We start from the raw sequence: 13,317 nt of genomic DNA, 5'->3' as shown, positions 1-13,317 counted from the left end.
TGCTGGGTAATATGTATCTTGTTCGCCAATATTATGCCTCTATTTGATCATGTGACGAGACGATATGATATGATAAAGCTAGTTGCACCACTGAGCACCACAGTCAGAGGCACAGTATACTTGCTGAACAACGCCTTGGCAATGCATGATTTGCTCTTTCAATGGACAGGATAGCCAGCACATTCAGCCTCTCCTGACCCATGCTGCTCAGGTAGGTCTTAATCAGTTTCAATTTAGTAAAGAATCACTCGGTTGTTGCCCTGTCACTCGGCTGTTGCCCTGAAACAATAGCAGGGCAGTGCACCAATAGTGGATGTTAAACTTTGACCTGTTTACTTTCCCAATACAATAGCCAAGGTATCTAATTTGACCGTTAAATCCAGCACATTGTTGATAAAATATATATACACGCCTAATGGTGTTTCTGTGTGAGTGCGTGTTAAGGGGGGGGGCTTTAGCATGTCCAGGCCCAGGGGCCCGTGGTTTCTTAATCTGTCCATGGTTATAGCCAAATCTTATTCAAGAGTTTAATGAATTCCAAGTGCATTAACTGTGCTTTTGGATTTTTATTGTTAAGTATGACAGATGTAACTGTTCAAAACACACATCATTTCAGATTGACAAAGAAACAGATAACTTGCTGACACTATTGAGAATCACTATTGAGATTCGTATTTCAGGAAACAGGCAGGTCGGGTTTGACGGCACTGGTTGAGATGCGTAAAATGTCACGTAAGTGGGAGTCACTTAGTTGACCTCAATCGGTTATTGTTTAAATTCATGACAGAGAAAGTCTGCTCACACAAATAAGCTATGCCGAATAAGGCAACCGTCTCTTGACAAATTAGGCAAACACAATTGCCTCGATTTTCAGAGAAGAAATATTGCAGTTCCCATTTCTCCTGAAAGCGGCTACCCTCACAGTCAACTTTCCTCTTTTTACTTGCTATGGTAGAAATGATCGGAAAAGGGTTCGCGGCAATGTGTGTTTAAAAGTAGGTTGGACAAGTGTGCAACAGTAAAGCTGTACTAACTATCAGACTGTTGCCTTGTTCTCGCGAGACGAACATTGGAACGATGCCAAAGTAAAATTCCAATACCCTAGCGGTTGAAGGAGGAATTGCATTTGAAAGTTTTATTATTCAATTAACAGTGCTGGCGGGCCATAGATAATACATTATAAGACCGAAGCTGCGAGCCTTATGAAATCTGACCGCGTGCCGAGATTGGCTCGCGGGCCGGACTTTGGACACCCCTGGTTTAGGCTGATAAAATGTAATTTAACCCAGGTTAAAGTTAGATTCACCGATCTTACTCTCAAAAAGTGGCAGAGTGTGTCCTTTCCTAAATTCTTTAGGCAGCAGGTAAACATATTTCAAAAAAATTGAGGTTAGTCAGGAATACAAATTTAAACGTGTGCAAAACATACATAAAAAAATAAAATGTGTCCGTATAGTAACCAAGGGAAATAAATCAATACAATTTGAAGTGGCAATTACATTTCTATAGAAGAGCTAACATTCCTAAATGTTGGTTACATATTGAATATGTTAGCAATCATTGGAAACCGAGGTTGAAGAGGGCAGGGCAATATGTCATCCAGAATCCTGCCACCTTTCCCTGACAAAGATTCATGAAAGTGGCTTATCCCGCAGCTGGTAGAGCGCATCTGCCACATTGGATAGGCGTTTGTAGTACTCAAGGCCTTTGTAGTTTCTGGAGGGCACGTTATGAAATCCGTAGAGGGCGCCCCACCAGGCAGCAGCGATGGCGGCAGTGGAGTCGCTGTCACCTCCGTGGAAGAACCCGTGATTGGCCAGCTCGGTCCACGAGTCCCCGGCCCGCAGGAGGGCATCGTAGGCGATCATGGGCGCGTCGTGCCCACTGGCACCACCTGTTCCTCTGTGGCTCACCGATTTGTAGAAAACCTCCCTCGCCTGCACTCCATAGTCATCTGGGAACTGAGCTTTTCCAGTCCCTTCAAGGATTCCCCTCTGCCCAAGGTAAACTGTCCAGCTGTCCTCAAAAAAGTTCCTGAAAATATGAGCGTTACAACCAGATCTTACAATTAATACAAACAAAAATCAAATCAATGGCAGAGCAGTTTTTCTGTAAGATAAAACCGTTTAAACCAAATCTTCTGATTAACGTAAATCAGACACAGAAAATGTGGGTCAGTGTCCAGTTTTTGGATGAAAGGAATTTCAAAGAAGCTTTCAAACATTTCATGCTTGTATAGGCATATAGAATTATAAAATATCATGACCAGACATAATTTCACAACTAGAATCTCATTCTCATTTCATGCAGAAATCTCACCAGTGTTCCATGTTCTCTTCAACGCAATGCTCTGCCTGCTTCACATACTCCTTGGCCCGCTTCAACACCTCCATCAGACCCTGGCCCCAGGCATCCACTGGGGGCTCTCCCCTGATCGCGTAGGCTGTGAAGAGTGCACCGGCCAGCCCTCCCAGGTAGCCTGTGGGATGGTGGTGGGTCATGCGGCCGCTCTCCACGCTCACAGCCACCAGGTGGTTCTCCTGCTCAGGCCCGGGGAAGCGCAGGCCCAAGCACATGGCCCTCATGGCTGCCCCGCAGCCCCCGCCAACTTTGCTGAAAGGGATCCTCCAGTTGCCATCCTGGCGGCCCCTTAGATAGGTGGTGCTACTTATGCATGTGAAACCTGGAGAGGTGAGGAATAATGGTTTTACTGCAGTGAGGATGTTAAAACATCACTACATGACAGTTTGCCCATTTTTAAGGTATGTTGTTTTAATAGGAAAGTAGTTTTGGTATCATTTTCAAATTGATTTTGTTGGGATACGGTCACTGAAGGACAGATTAACATGTGCCGTTCCCCCCTACCCAAACACCCAGCGAAAAAAGTAGAAAAAGCTTTCACAGCATGACATTGCCAACAATATCAGAACCAGTTACAACAGTGACAACTGGGCTGTTGGTGGTGTGCAAGGTTTATGCAAGCCTTTTAGGTAGTTAGCTTGCTAGTCTCAGAGCAAAGATCCTTAATACTGTTATAATGACGATCTATTAATTTGTGGAGAAATAAAGTACAACCGAACACAAATACCGAATCTTTTCCCAGTGGTACCAGTATGTATGGAAATAGTTGAATCTCTACACCTATAGTGGAAGTCTAACCATAGCTTTCCAATATTAAATGTCTTACATGACAACATTGTTTTTATAAAAAAAAAATTAATTAAAAAAGTATTATGACCACCATCAAATGCAAAGCAATCTCCAACACTTCAATAATGAAACCCTCCCACCCAACAAACTGCTTATATGACAAATAGTCAGAATGTTCTCATTGTTGTTTCTACTCAATTTGATCAAATTGATCTAATATTTTGTGATTTGCTTTGGACAGCTTGGTATCTTTATCAGAACTCCCAAATGTCCTGGTGACCACAACCATACAAAATTAGTTGAGGTTTCATCAAAACAATTATAAAGATATATATTTTTTTAACATATCCTTACCTGGGGCCCTGCCAGACATATCATCCATACACTTTATGTACTCTTTGACCAGGGCACCATACAAGTCTTTAAGTGATGCGCCTCCAGTCTTCACTAAGGCATCAGCTGTCGCTAGGTGCATGACCGTGTCGTCACTGATAGGAAACTTTCTGATGTCCAGTTTTGCCAAGCCCCCTTTCTCTGCTACCTCCTTATGGATTTTTTCAGCATTTGACTCAAACTCCCAGTCGCCATTGTTGTAGCCCAGAGCATCGCCAGCTCCACTCAAGATCATGCAGGCCTGGTACCTTTCCTGGAGAGTGGATCCCTCAGCCATGCTCAGCTTGACTTTCAGAAAGGATCTGTTTAAGGAGACATTATATAGTGAGAAGTCTAGGTAGGCTATCAGTGACAGTATCAAATACTGCATAGTAAGCATTCATACATTGACCCCAGATTATTGCCACGCCTCATGCTGTTATTACGTCATCAGGAACTGGCTTTTACCTCATTGTGTGGACCTTGCACTGGACCCTAAAAAAAAAGCAACATAATCCTTTACGATCGTAAACATAGACAGAATTTCTGAGTACCTGACTGAGTTATAGGTCTAATACTTGGCTTTAGCATCCCTGTCCAAACAGTCAAGTGCATTCTTCTTGGCCTATTTTATGTCTGCTGATGTGCCTTGAATATATTGCCTACTTCTCCATGATACATTTTTTTCCCCCTCAGTTTTTGCTGGTAAAATTTACAAAAATCAGATGAATTACGATCTTGCTGGTCAATAATGCCCATACAAAACACAACACGCAACCTTTAACAGAACGTTTGTGTTTGAACCAAATCAAACAAGTCAATAACAGAAGTTTTCTCCATCTTACGAATAGTGCAAGTCCATACAGTGCGAGTCACAACCTCTGTCTGCTTACACCCATGAGACCAAATGGGGAGAAAACTGATTTCATCCAACCACATTTCATTCTCCATCAAGTTGCTGAGCCCAATATCCCTGTTAAGTTGAAAAGTAGGCTGTACGCTGTACGCTGCCTTTTGAATCCTCAGACAACATTTTGACAGCGCTGTGTGTTTTGGTATGCTTCTGGCAGATTTTTACTCTCCTACGCCATATGTCTTGACTTCTGAATCAGGTTGAATAAGGCAGCTGAGAGAGCTGAACAGTCCCTGGAGAATGCCAGCAATCTTCCTTTACCTTTCTAAGTAAGCCTTCAGAGCGAGTGGACTGCCGGGGAATGCCAGGCACGTCTAGGTGAGTTTTTAAGAAACCGCAAGGAGCAGAGGGGCCATGTAACGCAACAGGCAGTTTCTGCTGTCACACCTGTAGGTGGGGCTGGGGAGTCTTCAGTGGGGGTGGCCAAGCCAGATACAAGCTTGCAGAGGGTACCACACTGGACAGGTTAGGTGTGTACCCATAGCTGGCCTAAGCAGATTGCCTGGTTGATGGCAAACCTATTATGGAGGGTGGTCGGATCGGTCCCCGACCAGTAGAAAAAATGTGGGCGGGGGAAGTGGTAGAGTATCACTGTGTGTATCACTACCCTTGACGGGTAAAACGCAGAGATTCAGAGTGTGTGTGTGTCACTATCTCTGCCATAAACATAGTCACTAAGGCTCATTTTGAATTCCATTGTTTTAAAATGCACTAGCAACATCCTTTTAAGATGACTTTTATATCGTTAATCAGGGTGTGTTATTTTGATACTGAAAAGCAATGTTTTTGCTCACTTATATTATATTCCATCATTCTGGAAAATGATTGAGGCCAAGAAGATAAAACATGCGTAACATGTGATACACAAATTCAACTTAATCAAAATTTGTCTAATGGAACACTTTTGCATCTTTCGAATTAGGTACTGAAATAAAAAATGTAGAACATACATCTTTGCTGAAATGTTAAATGTTTCTTGCAACTTGTGGGAACAGAAGAGGTCTGCTTTATTATCTATGGAAATAAAGGTTTTCGGATATAAACCTGGGTTTTCTTAGTGGGCTACCTTGCTCTTTTCCCCAACAGCATTGCTTAGAGTGTGGACATGCGAAAGAATGATCTTACACTTTTACCACAACAGCATATTAGGTCTGATTGAAACAATAAAGGCATTTGATGTTAATTACAATTACATTGAATTTTTATCCTTTAAATGTTTTTTTTTGTAATGTTTTCATTATTCTGGGAAAACATTCTAGGCTTTTTGGTGCAGTCAATGCATCCAGAACTCCAGCAGAACCGAACCCGGTGAATGAAAGCCTGCTTAACTGAGCATTGGATCAGCTGGAAAGAGTGGATATTGAAAGGTATTCATTTGCATAACATAAGGAAACTGGTGAATGTATGTGTAGATAAAATCTACTAGATATTAGTCAGAGACAGGGACAGAACCTGATGTATAACATGCCAGAGCAGCAGAGATCAGTCACCTATATGAATAGGGAATGCATAAGATATGGCATGCTGGGAGCTATGTTTACACTGATGAATTTGAACATCTCGACCAACCTGAATGCAATCTCTTACTACATCCCATTGCTATGGTGGCTGACAGGGGCAAATGCCCTACAGCTTAAGAAAACACATGCAAATTCAAACACCACAACACAAAGGACATTTTTACAGAAGTCCCAAAGAATGGTTCTGAATAAAGTAACTATTAACTTTAGCTATAGCACGATTCAGAATCTAGATGTGTTCATCACTCTTAAGTGCCCTCCTTAGATGGTTCAGGACCTACCAAGTAGGCAGGGGTTATTTTCTTCCTATCCGTACCTAAGAATCAGGCAAAACTGCTATGCCATTTGAACTCCCAGAAGGATCAATTTTTGGGCCCCTTCTGTTAAACAGATACATGCTTCCTCTTGGCCAAATCATCCAAGAGTACAAGGTGGCTTATCATAGCTATGCAAACGCCTATTTAGCGTGCTCACCAAATTACTTCTGCCTCATTGACTCATTGTGTCTGTACCTTGAAACAAGTTTATGATGATGTAACAAAATGTCCTTTAATTAAATAAAGATAAGACTATGAGATAGACTAAGAGATAGTTATGTTTGGGAACAAAGAAGGGAAGTTGTAACTTACCTGGAATCTACGGCACTAAAAACTGCACCCCGCTTCAAATACCTTGGTGTACTCATAGTGGTTTCACTGACCATGTCAAGGGCATAGCTAAAACAGCATTTTGAAATCGCAAAGATTTTGTGTCTTTGCCAGCTTTAGAGAAATTTGTTCATGCCTTTGTATCCTGCAGGGATGACAACTGCAATGCTCTCCTCACTGGTCTTCCCCAAAAGCCCCATTAGACAGCTACAGACAATTCAGAATGCTGCAGCTAAAATTTTAACAATAACTAGGAAAGAGACTTCATAACTCCAAATCTCAGGTCTCAGGCACCCGCGCTCAGTTAGATACAGAATTCAAATCAAAGGTGTAATTGTGAAATTACATTTAGCCATTATGCCACCCACTGCCGGATCCAGCTCCTCATGGAGATCAGATCTGCCCCTTGTTTTAAAAATACGCTTAAAAACTGCCTTCAATGAATCAGTTGACTGTCGTATGTGTGTTTAAAGGGATCGCTTTATAGTGTTAGGATTTTATTTTACAACAATTGGGCTTGGGTTTTCACACTCTTAAATTTAAATTTTTGCCCTGCTGTTTATTTCATATTTCCTATTGCCAAGTGTTTAAGTTCTCTTGAGCTTAAAAGTCTCCTGAGCCTAAAGTGCATATCACATTGGATGACCTTTGTATAATAATGTAATATATAAATAAACCTAACGTTATCAAATGATAAAAATAGTAGGCCAAGTCCAAACATATAGCCTAAAAACACAAACATGTGTTCATACATATGGACTTCACAATATGTATTGCTCAAATAGCCTACAAAAATGCTTCTTAAATCTTTCGACTTCCGTACATCCAGTTGCACTTCTGACTTACCATAGTTCTGTGAATACGTACGGCAACCTGGCACATACGCAATAATACTAGTTTAGTAACTGAAGGGAAATGGAACCGAATCGGGTGCTTCACCAGCATTCACGAAGACCATCAAGTCGAACTTTACCGCAAACAGCGAAGCCCCAATCAAGAAACACAGAAAATGAAAATCTCGTCCATGGATCTTGGATTGTTATGGGAACGACACCAGTGTTTATTCGTCTTTCAATTTGCCATATTACGTTACCATCAGAACAAATTTGAAGAGTAACGTGTCTTCACAATATAACTCAAAAAGGAGCCAATTCTTGAATAGTGTGGCTTTAAATGTGACATTAAAGAGCATAGCCATCTCTGTGTTTCATAATGGATTGCTTCCCGGTAGCAGAGTTTACTTTTGGTTTGAGCAATGATCTGCTGCCATGATAATACACTTTGTCGACGTTTTTTTTTTTTTTTCCAGAAATAGCCTAATGTGCCATTGTAATATTATTCGAAATTAGTTGAATCTAGATTCAATTATTGTTGTCATTCACCATTCTAAAACACTTTAAAATAATCCAGAAAACACTCACTCGTAGTCGTGTAGAAGCTGTGGGAAGTAGCCTACGAACTATTACGGGATGTCCCGCCCCTAGGATGGCAATACATTCCACATTGATGTCAACTGAGAGCATTGACTGTGTGAAGCATCAGATTGGAATGAAATGAATGTAAACATATGGATTAAATTGCCGACAGGCTCAATCTGGGAAATTGATTATCTGGTGTCAGATTCAGATGTCCAGACAAAGTGAAACCCACATGACATAGGTCATAAGGCCTGATCTGGCGTGGGTCAAGGCAAAATCTCTTCTAAATATGCCCCCTACTATTTTGGCTATATTCTCAGACTACACTAGAAGTCAAACAATGAAGGCATAGCCTTGCTAATTTCATATGAAATGACTTCCTACCGCAACAGCAGCTGTGCCATTGTCCCTTTTTGTGTAACCAGCATAAAGTTCCCCCTCCCACCCAAAGAGAGTCAACTGAATGACAGACAGAGGCTGATGTATTAAATATAAAAATAGGTTTATTATAAATACTATTTGTAGGCTTTGGGCAGCCGGTTCAAATCAACCTGGATAAAGTCACTCACAGACACCTCGTACAATGAAAAACAATAAACAAAAGAGAAAGTGGGACTATGAGAAGAAGTCTCTTGGATAAGGCCTCTACCAGGGCTTTGTAGAGGGTGTAGGACCAACCACAACTAAACAGTGGCTGGAGATGCAGTACCGGGACTGGCCAAAGGTAAGGGGGGGCTGGGGAGAGGGGTCAGCGTCACCTAACGGACCGAACAGGTTAAGATGTCTTAGCACACAATGGTGATACACCACACAATGGGCACTCGCTGAACACATTAAAGAGAGGTGAAGGGAGGGGTGTCAAGAACAGCACTTTGGTCAACGTGAGTTGTTTTTAAATGTGCTTCAATTTGACTTGTAGAAGGGCCGGCCAGGCCTAGCCTACACTACAACAAGACGATGAAGCCTCTGGCACTGAGAGAATGGGAAAGGACGTCTTTGTAATATCAAAGGAAACACAGTTCGCAAATTAAAATAACAAAACTTTGGTTGCGCTGTTACACATTTAGTTGCTTTTGTATGGTAGGGTAAACAGTGATTGAACGCGCGGCGCTGTAAATAGCATAGCACGTTTACCATAAATAACGTCGGAGTAACATAGTTACTTGTAATAGGCATACCAGATTATCCGCATCAAATGACAACACAGATCAATAGAATACAGTATAACCCACAATGAGTGTACAATTCACCATATAAATGACCATACACATATGACGACTATACACTGTAGAAAGAGTGTACAAGCTAACTGCACATTTGAGTAATAGCCTACATGAGAATATTTAAGATTGATACTATGAAAAGGTTCCCCAGTCCGGTGTGGCAGTGGGAGATAAAGGAACATGGTGCAACCCTGTAACAGTTGCGCTGTGATAAACAATGCAAAATAACCTATTCACCGTCTTCATCATCCCATAACCCGGCTACATACCCTCCCCGCTCTGCTGCTGGTATCGTACAATAACTGCTTCCACAGCGAAGCTTGATTCTCAATGAACAAACACATACCAGGGAGACGTGACTGTGAAATAACTCCGTGAAGACAGCGAAACTGGCTGCTTGTGGAATCTAATAACCCACAGGAGGAATACGAGCCGTAACGTGGACGCAAAACAATTCTTCCAGCGAGTATGCTGGTGAATTTCGCGGGTGCAATAAAAAAAAAGGATCTGCGTCAGGTGCGCCACACAGCTTCCGCTGAGAAGGGGGGTTCAGAGACTGGTGAGATGGGAGATGTAGTTTTCTTTGGGCACAGCGGCGTTACTAGAGGCAGTGCTGCTAGTGCGGCCGCAACATGTTCGTCAAATACAGATATGCAATGAGGATCGCTGGGAAATATTAATGTTGTTGTCCAATGTCAAGATCTAGACGATATAGCTAGTGAAGGCGCAAAATCTGAACTTCAAGACCGACAAGTTGACTGAGCACCGCCAGAGGCACAGCACACCTGCAAGCCGAACGATGCCTTTTAAACATAAAAGTGGTGATGCATGATTTGCTTTTTCATTTCACTGCTCCTCAGGCAGGTCTTAATGAGTTTGGAAAAGGAACACTCGGCTGTTGCCACCGTCACAGGTAGGCCTAATGTCAGAAACCAGGCACGTGCACAGACCCCTAGTGGTACTCAAGCACCCGTCCTTTTACCCTGTATGAGAAAAGTGCCCAATTTTTTTTTCATTCATCAATATTTCAGAATCAAAATTACTCTCTGTAATTATCAGATAAAACAACATTGGACTTAAAACATTGATGCACAAGTGGCATCTGATTATATTCTAGAAGGCCTCAGCAATAATAACATGAGAGTAAAAGTAATGTAGTAAAATACATTTTTATTTTAATCAAAAGTAAACATACCCTTACAAAAATCTATTTTCAGAGTATCTCAGACTTTGTACACATTGTAAAGATTTTGGAAATAGACATTTGAAATCTAAGCAATTGAGTAGCTTGAGAAGTATGGATGAAATATCTCATTCGTAGTGAGAGGCCTGACCCTGGTTGGTGGCGCATAGCTTGTCTATTCTGGGGCAGATGGAGGTTTTGAGGCAGAGTGCCAGATCAGCTTCATGCTTCAGTCTTGACCAGTATTCCATCTTCAGGTAGGCAAGAGAGGAAAATCCACTCACACAAAGACCTGTAGTAGCAAAAGGTAAAAGACTCCTCATTGCTTTTGCTGTCAATTGAGGGAAGTCTTTCTGGCAAGAAATCCAGAATTGGATGAGTGGTCTTGTCTCATATGCAATCCTGTATGTGCGGTCACAAGATATATCCATGAGCTGTTCTTCCTCTGTCACTGTTAAGTTTGAGCCATCTGCTGCACTATCTTTGAATGGGAACTGTATCCATGTCTTGTCTTTGCGCCACAACTCAGCCTCAGGAAAGTATTTCCCAAACTCATCATCAAGTGCCTCCAAATGTGCAACAATTGTGTGTGTTAGGTGAGGAGACAGCACAGCAGATCCACATAACTCTTCCACAGTTGGAAACATGGAAAAAATGCCCTCTCTGACTCGACCCCTCCATCTTCGGATCTTTTTCAGAAAGCCCTCCATCCTGTCATACAGCTGGATGATGTGTGTACTACATCCTTGCATAGAACTGTCCAGTCTGTTCAGCTCACAGTAAATGTCTGAAAGATATGCAAGCTTGGTAAGCCAGGCATTGTCACTAAAATATTCGGCAAGCTCTGTGGCATCGTGGCACACTAAAAATGCTTGGAGAGACGCACGTAACTCGAACACACGTGGCAGCACAGCTCCACATGAAAGCCATCTGACCCCAGAAAGATCGAGGAGCGGGGTGTGTTCTTCTCCTGCAGCATCACAGAGCGAGGAAAAAAGATCCGTTTGGAACTTCTTGACAAAATTGACAGCTTCAACGACAGTGTCCATGACGTTCGATAATTCATCACTCATGTCTTTTGCGACAAGATTCTCCCTATGAAGCATGCAGTGCGTCCATATCATTTGGGGAGCCACCTCTTTGACAAGCGGAATAAGTCCACTTTTTAAACCACACAGGGCTCTTGCACCGTCTGTGCACAGCGCAGCACATTTTGGCCAGGGTATATCATGCTCATGGAAAAAATTGTCAATCACTTTGAAAATATCTGAACTTGTTGTACGTTCTGGCAGCTGCTTACAGAATAGAAATTCTTCCTGCATCTCATTATGGTCGACAAACCGCACAAACGCTAAAAGCTGAGCGTCGTATGTCACATCAGTGGATTCATCTAATTGTAGTGCAAAATAATCTGCCTTCAGGAGTTTCTCCACTAGTTGTGCCCTCACATCAGCTGCCATGTCATCAATACGGCAGGCAATGGTTGTCTCACACACTGGGATGCTTTTCAGTTTTTCTTCGAACTCGTACTCCTCCCCCAACATTGTTTTGCACATAAGACTTACTACAGGCAATATCAAACTTTCCGCAATCTCGTATGGCTGTTTGGTCTGAGCGACACGTAATGCGAGTTTATAAGAGGCTTTCAAAGCTGGCCCACTGACTGATTTCTCTGAATTACTGGTCTTCTCCCATTTCCGTTTGCAGCTATTCATGGTAGTGGTGTTGGCCTCCTTTGTTGCTTCATGATCATCATCTTGTCCTTCATTACTGAAATAGAAAAGAGATGGTATTTTCAACCACCAACAAGAACATGGTCTTATAAATAATATTTTTATGACTGAATATTTTACATTCCACAACTGTAAAACATCTGGTACACATTACAACATTTTTCTGTATTATTTATGTTACATCAAACATATTATTTTCTAAGTTCATTAGATACAATGTTAGATCTATAGATCTTTATATGTATTATCAATTTACAAAGTGAAAATGTGCCTAAGATCGAGAACAACGGTATATAATGTGAACAAATTTGTTATGTTTCACACAGCTGATTGAAAAATCTACAAGTATCATCATCCTAACTTTCATATAATGTTCAGGGACCTTTTTTAAAATAGAATTCCAGCGCTGCAATTCAGTTAGAAGTTAAAACGTTAAAGCAGGTTCGGTCGTTTACACCTGGCTAGTTTCGATAATTTACCCCTGACCAGTTTCGATTCACACCTATCATACACGTTATAATAGCATACTTTAAGCACTACCCACAGGGTTAAAACATACTTTTAGTGTTTGCAGTTGTACATCCCTGGCTGCACCAAGTGCCTTATCTTTGCGCTGACAACCACCTCAAAACTTCTACAACAAACGTATAACGCTTGAGTGGCCTTGTAAGGGGTTGTTGTTGTTCCTGGCATGTTAGCTGGCATGTTAGCTATTTAATCGTGGGCTTACTTTAACAGAATGACATAAATACAAGTGACTAGATAGCCTACTAGCTTACTAGCTAGCTGGCTAACTGGCGCGCTAGTCCAGTGTGTTATGCTATTTCAACATGCTATACCACGCCAACTGCAAACTGTAGTAGCCTACAATATTTCACTTAACTCAGAGCATAATTTGACTTGCTTTTTAATCCCTATGAATTAATCAACACCATGCGTTACAAGAACCAGTCAAGAAAATAAAACTTACTCGTCAGGGGTATCCTCAACGCGGTCGAAACGAGGCACAAAGTTATGGTCGTCCTCACTGACTTCACTATTTTCTTCGGAGGAATGGTTGTCCTCCTCGCTCTCCAGAGCAAGTTCCTCCCGGACCTGGCATAGTGCATTATCATCAGAGATGGGTAGCGACATGTTGTTTCTTCTCAGTCTGTATGA

General features: G+C 41.8%; 2 protein-coding genes across 2 annotated transcripts; both read right to left on the bottom strand.

Moving 5' to 3' along the window:
- Nucleotides 1–726: 726 nt before the first annotated feature.
- LOC308366080 (ADP-ribosylhydrolase ARH1-like) lies at nt 727–3,820 on the bottom strand (the record flags this gene model as incomplete). Its single annotated transcript, XM_080839716.1, has 3 exons — nt 727–2,034; nt 2,320–2,683; nt 3,505–3,820. The coding sequence occupies 3 exons, from the start codon at nt 3,818–3,820 to the stop codon at nt 1,632–1,634; spliced, it is 1,083 nt and encodes a 360-aa protein (XP_080695842.1). The 3' UTR covers nt 727–1,631.
- A 6,734-nt stretch (nt 3,821–10,554) lies between these two features.
- On the bottom strand, nt 10,555–13,317 carry LOC308365944 (SCAN domain-containing protein 3-like; the record flags this gene model as incomplete). The annotated part of the gene is made up of 2 exons (XM_080839581.1): nt 13,130–13,317; nt 10,555–12,196 (listed from the first exon to the last, which is right to left on the bottom strand). The coding sequence occupies exons 1-2, from the start codon at nt 13,291–13,293 to the stop codon at nt 10,555–10,557; spliced, it is 1,806 nt and encodes a 601-aa protein (XP_080695707.1). The 5' UTR covers nt 13,294–13,317.

Source organism: Sprattus sprattus (genome assembly GCF_963457725.1).
Source record: "Sprattus sprattus genome assembly, chromosome: 5".
Taxonomy (NCBI): domain Eukaryota; kingdom Metazoa; phylum Chordata; class Actinopteri; order Clupeiformes; family Clupeidae; genus Sprattus; species Sprattus sprattus.
The sequence above is the reverse complement of the archived record's forward strand: the minus strand, read 5'-3'. Positions and strand labels throughout refer to the sequence as shown.